The following is a 19,500-nucleotide window of genomic DNA, read 5'->3' on the forward strand; positions in this document are numbered from 1 at the left end:
CCCCTCAAGGAATTCATTTATGGTTGTTGTTAGCATTTTGACCACACTGTTTTTTCACAGCACCTATTTAAATTGGGCTGTGACATTAAAAAAATGACATTTTTTCCAATAAGATGTAATTTTTTACCAAAATGTCTTATTTTCACAGGGAACAAAATACTCAATTTTGTTGCCCAATTTCTCCTGAGTGCATCAATACCCCATTTGTGGCAATAAACTGCCGTTTGGGCCCATGGGAGGCCTCAGAAGGGAAGGAGCGCTGTGTGTTCTTTGGAGTGCAGATTTTGCTGGTTTGGTTTTCGGGTGCCATGTCGCATTTGCAGAGCCCCAGAGGTATCAAAGCAATGGAAACCCACCAGAAGTGACCCCATTTTGGAAACTACACCCCTCAAGGAATTCATTTATGGGTAATGTGACCATTTAGACTCCATAGTTTCTTCACAGAACTTATTTGAATTGGGCTGGGAATTAAAAAAATATATATTTTTTCCAATAATATGTCATTTTAGCTCAAAAATTCTTATTTTCACAAGAAATAAAATACTCCATTTTGTTGCCCAATTTGTCCTGAGTGCGGCAATACCCCATTTGTGGTGATAAACTGCCGTTTGGGCCCATGGGAGGGCTCAGAAGGAAAGGAGCGCTGTGTGTTCTTTGGAGTACAGATTTTGCTGGTTTGGTTTTCGGGTGCCGTGTCGCATTTGCAGAGCCCCAGAGGTATCAAAGCAATAGAAACCAACCACAAATGACCCCATTTTGGAAACTACACCCCTCAAGGAATTCATTTATGGGTGTTGTGACCATTTTGACCCCATAGTTTTTTCACAGAACTTATTTGAATTGGGCTGGGAATGAAAACAAAATAATTTATTTCAAATAATATGTAGTTTTGGCTGAAAATTTCTTATTTTCACAAGAAACAAAATACCCCATTCTGTTGCGCAATTTGTTCTGAGTGCCGCAATACCCCATTTGTTGTGATAAACTGCCGTTTGGGCCCATGGGAGGGCTCAGAAGGAAAGGACCACCATTTGGCCTACTGGGGATTTTCTAGTGCGAAGTCATGTATGCAGAAGCCCCTGAGGTACCAGTACAGTTGAAACCCGCAAGAAGTGACCCCGTTTTAAAAACTACACCCTTAAGGCATTCATCTAGAGGTGTAGTGAGCATTTTGACCGGAGACATACAACCCATAAACTGTAATGTGGGTTCTCCCGGGTATGGCAATACCCTACATGTGGCTGTTATCAGCTGCCTGGACACACAGCAGGGCTCAGAGGGGAAAGACGAGAGGGGATAAGCTGTGCGGAGGGCATCAGGGTAAGTAAAATTGGGGTAAATTATAAACCAAGGGATGTATGATAAATTTTAAAACACTTTCATACAGAGCTCTGGTTATTCGGGACACGTGTCACATTGATATATTGTGTCATCCATTATCGCCCTCTTATAGAAGACTTTGCACCTCTTTTGACTTTTTCCCTTCTTGCCAGTTTGGGGAACTTCTCCTGGAAAGTGTTGCCGCCCTGGTACGATGCGTGTGGGCTCGCTTCCAGAAGTACTGGGTGCCCCCCCTTCTTGGTCCCTAAAGATTAGGTTCTTGATAATCACCTCTTGAAATTCCAGGAAAGTTCCCGTCTGGCCTGCACATCGACGTAGCACGTACGCATTGTACAATGCCATCTGTATGATGTGCCCGGCTAGCTTCTTATACCACACTGCATGGCGCTGTAGGGCTTCAGGGCTTGATCTTACAAGTCCATCCCTCCCATGTACCTATTGTAGTCCAGGATGCAGTCTGCTTTGGGGGTGGCCTTTTCTTCATATATCCTAAACCTGTAGGTATACCCTGATACACTCTCGCACAGCTTATACATCTTCACGCCATACCTTGCCCTCTTACCCGGCAGGTACTGGCGGAATTGAACCCTCCCTTTAAAATGTACCAGGGACTCATCAATAGAAATACACGTCTCGGGGGTGAATGCTTGGGAAAACCGGGAACTGGAACGGTCTATTAGGGGTCTCCGTTTATCCAAACGGTCAAAACTGGGGTCATCTCGGGGTGGGCACGGCTCATTATCAGTATAATGTAAGAAGCGAAGTATTGCCTCATTTATTTATTTTTTTAGGTTCCAGTTCAGGTCTGAAGTTGCTTTGAGGGGCCCATATATTAGAAACCCCTATCAAATACCCCATTTTAGAAACTAGACCCCTCAAAGTATTCACAACAGCATTTAGAAAGTTTATGAACCCTTTAGGTGTTTCACAAAAATTTAGAGCAAAGTAGAGGTGAAATTTACATTTTTTTTTTGTCAGAAAATCCTCTTTATACCATTTTTTTTATAACACAAAAGGATTTATCAGAGAAACGCAACTCAATACTTATTGCCCAGATTCTGCAATTTTGAGAAATATCCCACATGTGGCCCTCGTGCGGTAATGGACTGAAGCGCCGGCCTCCGAAGCAAAGGAGCACCTAGTGGATTTTGAAGCCTCTTTTTTATTAGGCACCATGTCCGGTTTGAAGAGGTCTTGTGGTGCCAAAACATTGGGAACCCCCCAAAAGTGACCCCAATTTGGAAACTAGACCCCTTGAGGAATGCATTGTAGTTTTCTTGGGGTGCATGCGGCTTTTTGATCAGTTTTTATTCTATTTTTAGGTGGCGTGGTGACTAAAAAACAGCAATTGTACGATTGTTTTTTTTTCTTTTTTTTTTTACAGCGTTCACCGTGCGCTATAAATGACATATTCACTTTATTCTGCGTGGCGATACGATTACGTCGATACCAGATGTTTATAGTTTTTTTTTATGTCTTATGGCGTTTGCACAATAAAATACGTTTTGTAAACAATCACTCACTTTTTGTGTTACCTTATTCTAAGAGCCAGAACTTTATTATTTTTCAATCAATAAAGCCGTGCGAGGACTTATTTTTTGCGTAACGAACTGTAGTTTCCATCAGTACCATTTTTAGGTACATGCGACTTTTTGATCTCTTTTTATTCCATTTTTTGGGAGGTGAAGTGACCAAAGAATTGTGATTGTGGTTCGGTTTATTATTATTTTATTTTACGGCGTTCACCGTGCGGGATAAATAACGGAATAATTTTGTAGTTCAGGCCGTTACGGACGCGGCGATACCAATTATGTATAGTTTATTTGTTTGTTTATATATTTTTATTAATAATAAAGGACTGATAAGGGAAAAAGGGGGATTTTTACTTTTAATACTTTTAAATCTTTTATTTTCTTATTTTTACACATCTTTTTTTAACTTTTTTTTCACTTTATTACTTTGTCCCACTAGGGGACATGAGGGCAGGAGGCCCTGATCGCTATTCTAATACACTGCACTACATGCGTAGTGCAGTGTATTAGAACTGTCAGCTACTCACTGACAGCAAGCATAGTGGGTCCTGACGTTGTCAGGACCCACTAGGCTTCCGTCTATGGCATAGCCGGACGCCATTGTTTGGTGTCCGGTTGCCATAGTCACCATCGCCGGCCGCTGTCGCGTAGCAGGCCGGCGATGGCAGCTTAACCCCTAAAAAGCCGCGATCTCTATAGAACGCGGCTTTTAAGGGGTTAATCAGCGGGGACACAGCGATCGGTCCCCGCTGTAGGAGCTGTGACAGCTGCTGAACAAGACAGCAGCGTCACAGCTCCTGTATGTGTCGGGAGGACGGCCGAAACGGCCGTTACTCCCGTGACGTACTATTACGGCATGGAGCGCGAACGATTCAGCTGCCATGACGTAATAGTACGTCAAGGAGCGGGAAGGGGTTAATCTGCAGCAGAGCTTCTTTATGCGACCATGTGCCTTAAACCATGTAAATGCCAAACACCATTCCCGAACCGGAGAGGCTGGCATTCGTCAAGACGACAAGCCACTGAAGTAGGAGATGGGGCCGTACCTGAAAGATGGCAGGGGAGGTTTCCCAACAAAGCAACTTATGGACCCATGGGATCAGCAGGTTCTACTTGTCCAGGGAATTCTGAGATTTGTACCAGAATGCGAGGATTGCCCTCTGGAGAGACGTTGTGTGAAACTGGGCATGAGGCATAGCCTCCAAGGCCGACACCATCTTGCAGAATCGGATGGAAAGAGGAGCATTCCAGCGGGGAGCCCCCCCCCCCCCACCTTCTTCAACTTTAATTGCTCTGATTTTGTCCACCAGGAGGATTACCCTGGCTGTACTGGTGTCGGAAATAATTCCTAGGAAACCTGCTTGAGGAGAACCTTGTTCCTTCGACCACTGACCGCAGGGATTCCATCCAAAACTTTTGAGCGCATACAAAGCAAATAGAGACTGCTCTGTTCTTTTGGGGGACTGAAGAGATTCTAATAGAATCCTTGGAAACATTCGGTCTGTGGAACAGAGATGATCACTTTTTGGAGGAGAAAAGAGCAAACAACCTGGAAATTAGGGGAAGTGCAATCTGGGGCTCGAAGCGGGGTTGACAGAAAGAATCCACCTAGGAAGGGTAAGGAATTCCATTTTATTACCTTGTTGACACCACCTTTTAAACCCAGGCCTTGTCCACATGAGCAAGCCATATCACCTGATAGGAAAGAAGTCATCCACCTACTCAAAGAGATGGCTCGAGCGGTGAGACACCTTTAGGCGAAAGATGTTTTTGAAGTGGAGTGCTTCTGGGGTCTAAGGGCAGCGATGCCAGGAGGGCTTTGACTTGAAGGATGAACGTCCGATGTCCAAGGGGCAGCTAGGCTTCTCTAGGATGCACGTCTGCTACAAGCTCCGCCCCCAACGCTTACGCCAATTATCCTTGCTACAAGCTCCGCCCCAACGCTTACTCCAATTATCCTTGTAGCAGACGTGACGCACGTCTGCTACAAGCTCCTCCCCCAACGCTTACGCCAATTATCCTTGCTACAAGCTCCGCCCCAACGCTTACTCCAATTATCCTTGTAGCAGACGTGACGCACGTCTGCTACAAGCTCCGCCCCCAACGCTTACGCCAATTATCCTTGCTACAAGCTCCGCCCCCAACGCTTACTCCAATTATCCTTGTAGCAGACGTGACGCACGCACGTCTGCTACAAGCTCCGCCCCCAACGCTTACGCCAATTATCCTTGCTACAAGCTCCGCCCCCAACGCTCACTCCAATTATCCTTGTAGCAGACGTGACGCACGCACGTCTGCTACAAGCTCCGCCCCCAACGCTTACGCCAATTATCCTTGCTACAAGCTCCGCCCCCAACGCTTACGTTAATTATCCTTGCTACAAGCTCCGCCCCAACGCTTACTCCAATTATCCTTGTAGCAGACGTGACGCACGCACGTCTGCTAAAGCTCCGCCCCCAATGCTTGCGCCAATTATCCTTGCAACAAGCTCCTCCCCAACGCTTACTCCAATTATCCTTGTAGCATAATTGACGCACGCACGTCTGCTACAAGCTCCTCCCCCAATTCTTACGCCAATTATCCTTGCTACAAGCTCCGCCCCAAGGCTTACTCCAATTATCCTTGCTACAAGCTCCGCCCCCAACGCTTACTCCAATTATCCTTGTAGCAGACGTGACGCACACACGTCTGCTACAAGCTACGCCACCAACGCTTACGCCAATTATCCTTGCTACAAGCTTCGCCCCAACGCTTACTCCAATTATCCTTGTAGCAGACGTGACGCACGCACGTCTGCTACAAGCTCCGCCCCGACGCTTACTCCAATTATCCTTGTAGCAGACGTGACGCACGCTCGTCTGCTACAAGCTCCGCCCAAAATGCTTACGCCAATTATCCTTGCTACAAGCTCCGCCCCCAATGCTTACGCCAATTATCCTTGCTACAAGCTCCGCTCCCAACGCTTACTCCAATTATCCTTGTAGCAGACGTGATGCACGCACGACTGCTACAAGCTCCGCCCCCAACGCTTACGCCAATTATCCTTGCTACAAGCTCCGCCCCAACGCTTACTCCAATTATCCTTGTAGCAGACGTGACGCACGCACGTCTGCTGCAAGCTCCGCCCCAACGCTTATGCCAATTATCCTTGCTACAAGCTTCGCCCCCAACGCTTACTCCAATTATACTTGTAGCAGACGTGACGCACGCTCGTCTGCTAAAGCTCCGCCCCCAACGCTTACGCCAATTATCCTTGCTACAAGCTCCGCCCCCAACGCTTACGCCAATTATCCTTGCTACAAGCTCCGCCCCCAACGCTTACGCCAATTATCCTTGCTACAAGCTCCGCCCCGACGCTTACTCCAATTATCCTTGTAGCAGACGTGACGCACGCTCGTCTGCTAAAGCTCCGCCCTCAATGCTTGCGCCAATTATCCTTGCAACAAGCTCCTCCCCAACGCTTACTCCAATTATCCTTGTAGCAGAATTGACGCACGCACATCTGCTACAATTCCTCCCCCAATGCTTACGCCAATTATCCTTGCTACAAGCTCCGCCCCAACGTTTACTCCAATTATCCTTGCTACAAGCTCCGCCCCAACGCTTACTCCAATTATCCTTGTAGCAGACGTGACGCACACACGTCTGCTACAAGCTACGCCACCAACCCTTACGCCAATTATCCTTGCTACAAGCTCCGCCCCAACGCTTACTCCAATTATCCTTGTAGCAGACGTGACGCACGCACGTCTGCTACAAGCTCCGCCCCAACGCTTACTCCAATTATCCTTGTAGCAGACGTGACGCACGCACGTCTGCTACAAGCTCCGCCCCGACGCTTACACCAATTATCCTTGTAGCAGACGTGACGCACGCACGTCTGCTACAAGCTCCGGCCCGACGCTTACTCCAATTATCCTTGTAGCAGACGTGACGCACGCTCATCTGCTACAAGCTCCGCCCACAATGCTTACGCCAATTATCCTTGCTACAAGCTCCGCCCCCAATGCTTACGCCAATTATCCTTGCTACAAGCTCCGCTCCCAACGCTTACTCCAATTATCCTTGTAGCAGACGTGGCGCACGCACGACTGCTACAAGCTCCGCCCCCAACGCTTACGCCAATTATCCTTGCTACAAGCTCCGCACCCAAAGCTTTCTTCAATTATCCTTGTAGCAGACGTGACGCACGCATGTCTGCTACAAGCTCCGCCCCCAACGCTCACTCCAATTATCCTTGCTACAAGCTCAGCCCCCAACGCTCACTCCAATTATCCTCGTAGCAGATGTGACGCACACACGTCTTCTACAAGCTCCGCCCCAATGCTTATGCCAATTATCCTTGCTACAAGCTCCGCTCCCCAACGTTTACTCCCATTATCCTTGTAGCAGACGTGACGCACGCACATTTGCTACAAGCTCCGCTCCCAACGCTTACTCCACTTATCCTTGTTACAAGCTCCACCCCCGACGCTTGCTCCAATTATCAATTACGTCTGCTACAAGTACCGCCCACCACTTCCCACTACAAGAGCCTGACAGAGGGAGAGGAGCCAACGCTGCGGTCCTGGGCAGGGTAAGTATTTCTTATATCGTTTTTCAGCAATTGTGTGAGTACTGGAGCCAGGGGAATGCTGGGAGTTGCAGTTCTCTCCTCTTATACCTCTTCCCTGTAATGTCCTCTGATATCACATAACAACAACCTGGACATGCTGGGCTTTGTAGTCCTCTCCTCATACACCTCCCTGTAAGTGTTGTCTGATATAACATAACAGCCTGAACATGCTGGGAGTTATACTCCTCTCCTATTTTCCCCAGGAGTAAGCACACTTTCTGTCTGTGATGGTCACTTTACTGGAAGCGGGCTGATGGTCATTTTACTGTGAGTGCTGGGCGTATTGTTATTTTACTGTGAGTGGGGGGCTGATGGTAGTTTTGCTGTGAGTGGGGGGCTGATGGTCGTTTTGCTGTGAGTGGGGGGCTGATGGTCGTTTTGCTGTGAGTGGGGGGCTGATGGTCGTTTTGCTGTGAGTGGGGGGCTGATGGTCGTTTTGCTGTGAGTGGGGGGCTGATGGTCGTTTTGCTGTGAGTGGGGGGCTGATGGTCGTTTTGCTGTGAGTGGGGGGCTGATGGTCGTTTTGCTGTGAGTGGGGGGCTGATGGTCGTTTTGCTGTGAGTGGGGGGCTGATGGTCGTTTTGCTGTGAGTGGGGGGCTGATGGTCGTTTTGCTGTGAGTGGGGGGCTGATGGTCGTTTTACTGTGAGTGGGGGGCTGATGGTCGTTTTACTGTGAGTGGGGGGCTGATGGTCGTTTTACTGTGAGTGGGGGGCTGATGGTCGTTTTGCTGTGAGTGGGGGCTGATGGTCGTTTTGCTGTGAGTGGGGGGCTGATGGTCGTTTTACTGTGAGTGGGGGGCTGATGGTCGTTTTACTGTGAGTGGGGGGCTGATGGTCGTTTTACTGTGAGTGGGGGGCTGATGGTCGTTTTACTGTGAGTGGGGGGGGGCTGATGGTTGTTTTACTGTGAGTGGGGGGGCTGATGGTCGTTTTACTGTGAGTGGGGGGGGCTGATGGTCGTTTTACTGTGAGTGGGGGGGGCTGATGGTCGTTTTACTGTGAGTGGGGGGGGCTGATGGTCGTTTTACTGTGAGTGGGGGGGCTGATGGTCGTTTTACTGTGAGTGGGGGGCTGATGGTCGTTTTACTGTGAGTGGGGGCTGATGGTCGTTTTACTGTGAGTGGGGGGCTGCTGGTCGTTTTACTGTGAGTGGGGGGCTGCTGGTCGTTTTACTGTGAGTGGGGAGCTGATGGTCGTTTTACTGTGAGTGGGGGGCTGATGGTCGTTTTACTGTGAGTGGGGGGCTGATGGTCGTTTTACTGTGAGTGGGGGGCTGATGGTCGTTTTACTGTGAGTGGGGGGCTGATGGTCGTTTTACTGTGAGTGGGGGGCTGATGGTCGTTTTACTGTGAGTGGGGGGCTGATGGTCGTTTTACTGTGAGTGGGGGGCTGATGGTCGTTTTACTGTGAGTGGGGGGCTGATGGTCGTTTTACTGTGAGTGGGGGGCTGATGGTCGTTTCACTGTGAGTGGGGGGCTGATGGTCGTTTCACTGTGAGTGGGGGGCTGATGGTCGTTTTACTGTGAGTGGGGGGCTGATGGTCGTTTTACTGTGAGTGGGGGGCTGATGGTCGTTTTACTGTGAGTGGGGGGCTGATGGTCGTTTTACTGTGAGTGGGGGGCTGATGGTCGTTTTACTGTGAGTGGGGGGCTGATGGTCGTTTTACTGTGAGTGGGGGGCTGATGGTCGTTTTACTGTGAGTGGGGGCTGATGGTCGTTTTACTGTGAGTGGGGGCTGATGGTCAATTTACTGTGAGGGGGCTGATGGTCATTTTTACTGTGAGTGGGGGGGTCTGATTGTTTCCCCCTCTGAAAAAAAAAATCTGCGGCACTCGTTTGGAGTGCTTTTTTGCCTGCGGTTTTTGCATTAGCTTCAATGGCTTAAAAAAAAATGTGGGCAAAAAAATGCGAAGAAAAAGCGTCAAACAACGCTGTCAATTCAAAATCTGCCTCAAAATTCCCATAAGGAATTTTGAGGCAGATTATTTTTCTGCCTTACAAAAAAAACACAGTGTGAACATACCCTAAGGGTGTAGTGCTTGTTTTTAGCCATTTTTCGTATTTTTGTAAACAATTTTTGGTAGGGGTTTCCTGAGAAAAATTTTCCCCCAGGGGTGCCTCGAGTCTGAAAAGGTTGGAAAACTCTGAGCTATGGGGAAAGCCCCTGAAAACGCCGTTCTTGGCAAAACATGTCAGGGGGGGGGGAATTATCCTATATGTTCTAAATCGGACAATACACTACCTTGCAAATAGGGAATAGAATGTGTTATGCAGTCACTTCCATAATAAATCAATTCTTCTGTCGATACCACTACCGGCCGGCAGGTACAAACGGTTAATTAATGCAGCCTAGAGTGAAATTTAGGGTATTATTTGCATTATAGCTACTAGTTTTGAATTCTAACACTGAATATAACTTAAAAAAAAATAAAAAAATATGGAAAAAAAACGCAGCACTCGTTCTTAATATTTCAAAGCTAAAAAGCTCACCACGACATTGCGACGTTTCGACCCTAACATGGGTCTTGCTCAAGCAATTAAATCACAGTGCATAGTGCAGTATATATAGGGGATATGACCTCGTCATATTAATCAAATCTGCAAATTCACAAATACATTAATAAGACTGGCACAACTGATCAAACAAGTGCAAAGATACATAGAAGTAATCAGGGACTTGCTCATATGTGTTCAAGACAGAAATACGAATAAAAACATCCCAAAAATATATAGATCTTGAAGTATAGATATCATATCAAATCATCGTCCAGCTCTTTACTGCCCATGCACCGAACTAAGTGTATGTCATGAAGGTGTTTATTTTGCCTAGATGCCAACTCACATACCTGAGCGAGACCCGACGTAATGGCATCATACTGGCATCTCGTCTCCATGGATGAATCTAACTCTAATACCTACCAAATCTAAGTTGGGATCCGATTGAGGCCTAGTCCGCCGGGGGCTAAATTAATAAAGTCCTGCTGGCGGAGAAACGGTAATAGGCACCGTGGCAAAAAAAAACCTAAAGCCCAGGAATCTTTAGAGGGGCAAAAGGGACTCATGTTGAGCTTAAAAGGCTCACAGGAAGGGAAACACTGCGATATTGAAATTCTTACCTGCGCCTCTGCTTCTTCATTACTGTTGAGGTCTGGCTGGGAACATCCTGCAGAATCTTCCCTGCAGAAAGAAGAAGAGGAAAAAAAAAACCACTTTGTAAACAATGTAAACGTTTTTAATTTACAAACTAATATAATGTACTCGGCAGAAATTAGCACAGCAGTTGTAATAATTTGTATCTGAAGACAATGACTGTAAAACTAAGAACAAATATTTGATAGAATCCTATATATGCCTTACAGTAGCGTTCCTAAACCAGTGAAGCTAGAAATACCACTGTGCAACAATGACACCAGGAACGTGACAGCAATACCAAAAACTGGGGTTATAAGCATATGACTAGTAGTTGGCACCAGGTAAGAGCGAAATCCTTGTCACTAAGCTTCTTGGTTAAATCCAAAATAGGCTCTTGGCTTAAAGAGGCTCTATCACCACATTATAAGTGGCCTATCTTCTACATAAGGATATCGGCGCTATAATGTAGGTGACAGTAATGCTTTTTATTTAAAAAAATGATCTATTTTTACCACTTTATTAGCGATTTTAGATTTATGCTAATGAGTTGCTTAATGCCCAAGTGGGCGTATATTCACTTTAGACCAAGTGGGCGTTGTACAGAGGAGTGTGTGACGCTGACCAATCAGCCTCATGCACTCCTCTCCATTCATTTACACAGCGCATAGGGATCCTGTTAGATCCTTATGTGCTGTCTTATACTTACACATTAACAATACTGAAGTGTTTAGACAGTGAATAGACATTCCACGGGATGTCTATTCACAATCTCTGCACTTCGTTACTCTGTCTGTGGTAGTTACAGCAGAGGAAGCGTGATCTCCCGACATAGACTACCATAGAAACAGTAACGAAGTGCAGAGATTGTGAATAGACATCCCGTGGAATGTCTGTTCACTGTCTAAACACTTCAGTATTGTTAATGTGTAAGTATAAGGCTGGATTCACGCGACCATGTTACGTCCGTAATGGACGAAACGTATTTCGGCCGCTAATCCCGGACCGAACACACTGCAGGGAGCCGGGCTCCTAGCATCATAGTTATGTACGATGCTAGGAGTCCCTGCCTCGCTGCAGGACAACTGTCCCGTACTGTAATCATGTTTTCAGTACGGGACAGTTGTCCTGCAGTGAGGCAGGGACTCCTAGCATCGTACATAACTATGATGCTAGGAGCCCGGCTCCCTGCAGTGTGTTCGGTCTGGGATTAGCGGCCGAAATACGTTCCATCCATTACGGACGAAACATGGTCGTGTGAATCCACCCTTAGACAGCACATAAGGGTCTAACAGGATCCCTATGCGCTGAGTAAATGAATGGAGAGGAGTACATGACGCTGATTGGTCAGTGTCATACTCTCCCCTGTACAACGCCCACTTGGTCTAAAGTGAAAGTACGCCCACTTGGGCATTAAGCAACTCATTAGCATAAATTTAAAAACACTAATAAAGTGGTAAAAATAGATCGTTTTTTTAAAAATAAAAAGCATTACTGTCACCTACATTATAGCGCCGATCTCCTTATCTAGGAGATAGGGCACTTATAATGTGGTGACAGAGCCTCTTTAAGGTTGATCGGTCACTAGTTTATTAATTACCTATCTTCTAACTAATCTAATAGTTGCTATGATGCTGATAACTAAAGTTATGAGCTTTTTTTTCTAAATATGCTAATTTGGCTATACTTGCCAAATGGGAGGTAACTCTCTCTTTTCACTCTGGGCGGTGTAATATTTTCTGTTTGACCCTGTCCAATCAGTGTCACACATTTCTCTTCTTCCCAGCCCAGCAACACTGCGTAATCTTGCGATTGAAGCTGAGCTCACTCTGGGCTGGGGAGAGGAGAACTGTATGACGCTGATTGGACAGTATCATACAGAAAACATTACACAGCCCAGAGAGAAAAGAAAGAGTAACCTCCATTTGGCAAGTATAGCCAAATTAGCATATTCAGAAAAGTGTTCATAACTTTGCAAATAATAAACGTTTTGAAACATAAATTACACTGTAGTTGTCAGCATCATAGCAACTATTAGATTAGTTAGAAGATATGAGCGATTTTTAGCTTTATGCTAATAAGTTTTTAATGCCCAAGTGGACGTGTTTTACTTTAGACCAAGTGGGCGTTGTACAGAGGAGTGTGTGACGCTGACCAATCAGCGTCATACACTTCTCTCCATTCATTTACACAGCAGATATCGATATAGCTATATCATTATGTGAAGCCACATAAACACACTATAACTTTACTGCAGTGTCCTGACAATGAATACACATTACCTCCAGCCAGGACGTGAGGTTTATTCAGAATCCTGACACTTCTGAATCTTTTCTGTGAGATTCCAGCAAGGCAAACGTAATCTCGTTTTAAATTACAGTTTACATCGTAATCTCGCGAGATTACATTTGCCTTGCTGGAAATCTCGCAGAAAAGATTCAGACGTGTCATGATTGTGAATACACATCACGTCCTGGCTAGAGGTAATGTCTATTCATTGTCAGGACACTGCAGTAATGCTATAATGTGTTTATGTAGCTACACATAACGATATAGCTATATCGATATCTGCTGTGTAAATGAATGGAGAGAAGTGCATGACGCTGATTGGTCAATGATTGGTCAGCGCCATACACTCCTCTGTACAACGCCCACTTGGTCTAAAGTAAAAACACGCCCAGTTGGGCATTAATAAACTAATTAGCATAAAGCTAAATATCGCTTGTAAAGTGGTAAAAATAGATTGTTTTTCTAAATAAAAAGCATTACTGTCACCTACATTATAGCGCCGATCTCCTTATATAGGAGATAGGGCACTTATAATGTGGTGACAGAGCCTCTTTAACAGCCAGAAATAAGACACTGTTGTGTTTTGGTTCTTTCATTTGTTCTTATTAGTTATTTGTTGCATGTTGTAAACAAATGTAATATTAATTTAATTGAGAGCTTTGGTGATTTTTCTTTTTTGCTCAAATCGACCTGTTTATCTGAAAGAATAAAGATATTTGGGACCTCTGCTTTACAGTATGCAAGATAACCACAATATGTACTATAAACATATTACATTTTACTGGAGTAAGGTTCCTCCGAAAAGACCATAGCAAATTAGCAAACAGGAAATGCAAACATCCACATTTTTATTAAAAATAAAAAATCAGTACCGCAAATGGCAGCGTGATGCAGGAATGTGCACGGTCACACAATAAGACGAGAGGACAACTTGGATGCACACAGATATCTAAATTGAGCACACAATGTAGCCAAGGTCATGTATGCATGGATTTTACAAGTACAGTCCCTTGACCACGCTGAATCAATGCTGGCGTTAGAAAGTGTATATCCGGTATGGCTGCAGTTAATGAGAAGTGCTAAAATGGTTGGCAACAACATCCGATAGCATGACCCAGACAAAATGCCCTTCCCTCTCCCCTATATCGCTCGGTGAGCAGTTCCCTTTTAATAAGTTCACATTTTTTGCTGCATCCCACATAAAAGGTGTATGTATAAAAAAAATTGCTTTCTACTTCCATAGTCATTTGCCCTGTATTATTTCCTTTACACCATCCAAAGACAATGTGCACTAATGCCAAAATTTCCAAGATGTCGATACTAAATCTGCAAATTCTGCAGATTTCCATCACATTGGCATAGGATGGAATTAAACAGCATAGATATTCACTCTATATACTGCTTTACATCATTATGGAATAAATTAACTTTACCTTCCAGAGACCACCACGGTGCCATCATCAAGCAAATATTCCTTCACATTTTGAGGGAGAGGGATAATAGCACTAAAAAAAAGACAGATAATGTATTAGTCCCTGTGGTTATTTTAAGATGTCAACAAGACCAAGGTCGCACGGCCAAAGCTTGCAATGTGATCGTAGTGTCGCGATGGCTGCGTGGCAGTAATGAAATGGGATGTGGCCGCGTTGCCATTCACAGTTTAGCGTGACCATGACACAACAGTCGCTAAAAATCCAAACTTGAAGGATATCTTGCAACTGTCGTGTTGAAGAAGCAGCCAGGGGCGTAGCTAGGGGGGGGGGCAGGCGGGGCATGTGCCCCGGGCGCAACTAGTTGGTAGGAAAGGGGGTGGCGCCGAAGAGCAGCTGATCGCTGCCGATAGGCGCCCCGTATGTCAGACACCTGCAGCAGCTTTAGGAAGAGCCGGTAAATTACACAGCGGCGTTATGACTGGGGTCTGTGACGGCCAGGGAGTGGACCAGTCCAGTCACCTGACCTCACGTCAGTGACATGAGGTCAGATAACTCAGGTCAGGGGACAGGTCCACTCCCGTGCTGCAGCCTCCCAGCATCTGCCTCTACTCTGTGCTCTTCCGAGAAGCAGAGAGGAAGCTCCGCCCACAGCCCGTCCTGACCTGTCAGCAAGGAGACATGGTGTGTGTGTGTATACAGTGTGTGTCTCTGTCTTAGTATGTGTATATGTTACTGTGTGTGTGTGTATATGTTACTGTGTGTGTGTGTGTGTGTGTGTGTGTGTGTGTGTGTGTGTGTGTGTGTGTGTGTGTGTGTGTGTGTGTGTGTGTGTGTGTGTGTGTGTGTGTGTGTGTGTGTGTCTCTGCGTGTGTTTGTCTCTTACATCTACTACATTATCTGTACTCAGAGAGTTATCACTGTGTTATCTGTGGTGTTACATAGGACTGCAGGCAACATCTACTACATTATCTGTGCTGTGTACATATGTGCCTGTGTGCGTATATATGGATCTGTTTGTGAATGTGTCTTTGTGCTTGCATATTTGTGCCTTTTATGTATTTGTATATGTCCCTGTCTGTGTATTTATCTGCCGGTGTGCGTATATGTGTCTGTACGTCTATAGATTTACCTGTATGTATATATTCCAGATGTGTGTATGTATATTTGCCTGTATGTCTAAATATCTATCGTTATGTATGTACAGTATATATGTTCCAGCGTGTCCATATATGTGGTTAATTTTTGGTTTGTGTAGGGGGCGGCAATAGAGAGTCTAGCACAGGGCGCCATCCAACCTAAGGCCGGCCCCGGCTGTCACCATGTCACCAACCCTAGTCAGAAGGAACTCCGCCGCTGCCTGCGCCGCATGACCTCCTCGGCTCCTCCGGTAAGTCACACCAGGCAGAGCGGAGAGTGGTAGCGGTAGGCTACCACTCACCGCTGTTTACAGTGTGGCGCTAAGTACAAGGGGGGGGGGGGGAGTGTGGCGCTATTTACAAGGGGGGGAATGTGGCACTATTTTCAAGAGGGGGGGGGAAATGTGGCTCTATTTACAAAGGGGCAGTGGGCTGTGTGTGGCACTATCTACAAGGAGGGGGGGGGGGGTGTGCCGCTATCTACTAGGGGGGAAGCGAGCTGTGTGTGGCACTATCTACAAGGGGGGCTGTGTGTGGCACAATCTACAGTGGGCTGTGTGTGGCCTCTTTAATTTATTTTCTTTTAATTTATTTTTATGTTAATTACATTATAGAACTATATTGCTTGTAAAATGTAGAAATGCTTTTATACTCGAGTTACATTAAAAAAAATTTGAAAAACAATTACACCTCATTGATTGGTAGAGAAAGCAAACATGGCGAGGGGGAAGGAGATGTCGGGAAATAAGTTGGGGAGGGGGGCGCCAATCTGAATCTTTGCCCCGGGTGCAAGAGAACCTAGCTACGCCTCTGGAAGCAGCAACCTGCAGATCGCAACACGACCACATTTACTTACGTTACGCCAATACGGCCAGCGCAACGCAGACAGCGCAAGAAAGCGATATTCGACTGTGCGACCTGTGTCGCATCCAAAGTCACGCCCTAGCCTAATACCCGGGCACACAGAATCTATGAGAAACACGTAGGCACATTCTAACAAATGCCATATTACGGTGGTATTCTCCCCAGAAGTAATTCTTCCAGGGGCGAAGTCAGTGCTTCACAGAGGTCTATTGTAGCTCTGTTTGGCCTTGTTCACATTCACAGATTTGTTGCAGATTTGACATGATTTTTTTTTTTAAGTCAAACCCAGAATTAGACCCATGAGAGGAGACGCTTTAAGGCCTCCCTTTAAATATTTCTTCTAATTCTGTTTCGTTGCTGGTTTTGGCTTAAAAAATACATGAAAAATCTGCATCAAATTTGCGTCAACAAGGCCTAATGGTAAATTTACGTGCGGTAGACGTGACTAAAAATCAGTTAAATTCATCTGCATGGGGTTGTTTTGGCAGCAAGCACATGGGTTTCTTACAAGCTCCATTCAGATGAATGAAACAATCACAGACATTACTGAAAAAAAAATCTGCCACGTGTGAATATACACTCTTGAAGATCTAGAGACTCTGTGTGGCATTATGCAGGGTCTGTGCACATGACCTTTGCTGTGTGCATGCATAGTTGCCAACATTTACACACCCTCGTGGATAGTGCCACACACAGACACCCTCATAGATAGTGCCCCACACACACCCTCGTATAGTGCCCCACACACACCCTCGTATAGTGCCCCACACACACCCTCGTAGATAGTGCCACACACACACACACCCTCGTAGATAGTGCCACACACACACACACACACCCTCGTAGATAGTGCCACACACACACACACACCCTCGTAGATAGTGCCACACACACACACACCCTCGTAGATAGTGCCACACACACACACACACACACACCCTCGTAGATAGTGACACACACACACACACACACACCCTCGTAGATAGTGCCACACACACACACACACCCTCGTAGATAGTGCCACACACACACACACCCTCGTAGATAGTGCCACACACACACCCTCGTAGATAGTGCCACACACACACCCTCGTAGATAGTGCCACACACACACACCCTCGTAGATAGTGCCACACACACACACCCTCGTAGATAGTGCCACACACACACCCTCGTAGATAGTGCCACACACACACACCCTCGTAGATAGTGCCACACACACACACCCTCGTAGATAGTGCCACACACACACACCCTCGTAGATAGTGCCACACACACACCCTCGTAGATAGTGCCACACACACACACCCTCGTAGATAGTGCCACACACACACACCCTCGTAGATAGTGCCACACACACACACCCTCGTAGATAGTGCCAGCCACACACACCCTCGTAGATAGTGCCACACACACCCTCGTAGATAGTGCCACACACACCCTCGTAGATAGTGCCACACACACCCTCGTAGATAGTGCCACACACACCCTCGTAGATAGTGCCACACACACCCTCGTAGATAGTGCCACACACACCCTCGTAGATAGTGCCACACACACCCTCGTAGATAGTGCCACACACACCCTCGTAGATAGTGCCACACACACCCTCGTAGATAGTGCCACACACACCCTCGTAGATAGTGCCACACCCCCTCCCCCCGGTAGATAGTGCCACACCCCCTCCCCCCGGTAGATAGTGCCACACACACCCCTCCTCGTGGATAGTGCCACGCCACTAGGAGCGGGGATTCTGCTCCTAGAGGTAGCCCCTGACGCCACTATCCATATATGAAGAGGAACGTCATGGGCTCCTCCAGGAGAGGAATCCCCAGCAAGAGCTTAGGCAACGCTCTGGCCGGGAATTCTGCTCCAGAGTGCCGGCAACGCATATATGGATCATGACGCCGGGGGCTCCTCTAGGTGATGAATCCCTGGCCAGATAGTCGGCAACGCTCTGGCCAGGGATTCCGCTCCAGGAGGAGCGAATGGAAGAGCAAGGAACGGATAGTTTCCAGCTCTGCCATATTACTCCATTGTATCTGCGTCATGAGGACGCAGATACAATTGAATATGGCAGTTGCCGGGAGTTGGGACATGTCCAGGTCAGTAATTTGCCGGGACAGTCTCTGTAATTCGGGACAGTCCCGGCAAATTCGGGACTGTTGGCAACTATGGACATACGCCTTGCGTTTCCCCTCTGTTGTCCCACCTCTAATCTCCTCACTATTCTTTTTAGAATTCTGCGTGATGATGAGACGCCGATATCGACATTACATGATTGATGGCGGCCAATTGTTGCCAGCCGTGGTGACATTTTGGCCATCCTGGCGTCACATCTTATGCCAAAGGTTGGTCACAGCACTCACGTGACATCAATATGCGTTTCGCGTCATCGTTTAGGATTCCAAACAGAGGAGGGGACAGGAACAGAAGTGGAAAATCAGTACATGAGACAGTTTGATCCCTATTTAAACCCTAAAAGAACGATACATTTCTATGGCGCGTAGCCAACATTCCTTCACAACTGCTTGTATATCACGGACTACTCGCTAACTTTGAGACATAAGCAGTAGCAGCATACTGCAATATATATGTATTCTAGAGTTCCACACTGCACAGTCTATGTAGTGAAGTCCATCTAGTGTATGTATAAGGGATTGCTGTTGGGTGACACTCACCTCCTGATGCTGAGTCTTTTGAACCTGGGATACCACACTGAGAACTGACAGTTCACTACTTGCTCCTTCTTCATGTCGAAAGCAGCAGGACAGGAAGTGTCCTACCTCAATTATCTTCCGGGGAAACCAATACTACAGAAAACCTATCCGCTCACCACTAATGTCTAAAAAGCGACACAGGACTTAAATCAAGTATTAATCGGCGACCCGATCAGTCAGGAGCGCTGAAAAGAATCAGTGACAGGACGTATGTTATAATGTGACACATTCATACAGTTATCCTTCAGTTATAAATCCCAGAACGACGTGAAACTTGAAAAATTTGGCCTTAGAACATGGACCTATTACGCCGCACGGTGGACAGTGCACTAAGAGTTAATAAGGCAGCTGACCACGTAACTGCAGCGTGTCACGCCTCGTTCTGACGGCATATGTGTCTCCAGGTATGACGATGGTTGAGAGGGCGTGTCTTATGTTGG

At 46.5% G+C, this 19,500-nt stretch overlaps 1 protein-coding gene across 2 annotated transcripts in view; it reads right to left on the reverse strand.

Moving 5' to 3' along the window:
* The window catches only part of CDC123 (cell division cycle 123), an 83,065-nt gene extending 63,640 nt beyond the window's left edge, over positions 1-19,425 (reverse strand). Inside the window, exons 1-3 of one of the 2 annotated variants that reach the window (XM_075857428.1) lie at positions 19,022-19,425; positions 14,341-14,412; positions 10,606-10,666 (exon numbers count right to left, since the gene is read on the reverse strand). In XM_075857428.1, the coding sequence (XP_075713543.1) occupies positions 10,606-10,666; positions 14,341-14,412; positions 19,022-19,095 (207 nt within the window). In that variant the 5' untranslated portion in view covers positions 19,096-19,425. The remainder of the gene's footprint in view (positions 1-10,605; positions 10,667-14,340; positions 14,413-19,021) is intronic. The other variant, XM_075857427.1, reaches the window with a different exon arrangement.
* Between the last annotated feature and the right edge of the window lie 75 nt (positions 19,426-19,500).

The sequence above is a fragment of the Rhinoderma darwinii genome, chromosome 3, assembly GCF_050947455.1.
Source record: "Rhinoderma darwinii isolate aRhiDar2 chromosome 3, aRhiDar2.hap1, whole genome shotgun sequence".
Classification (NCBI taxonomy): Eukaryota; Metazoa; Chordata; class Amphibia; order Anura; family Rhinodermatidae; genus Rhinoderma; species Rhinoderma darwinii.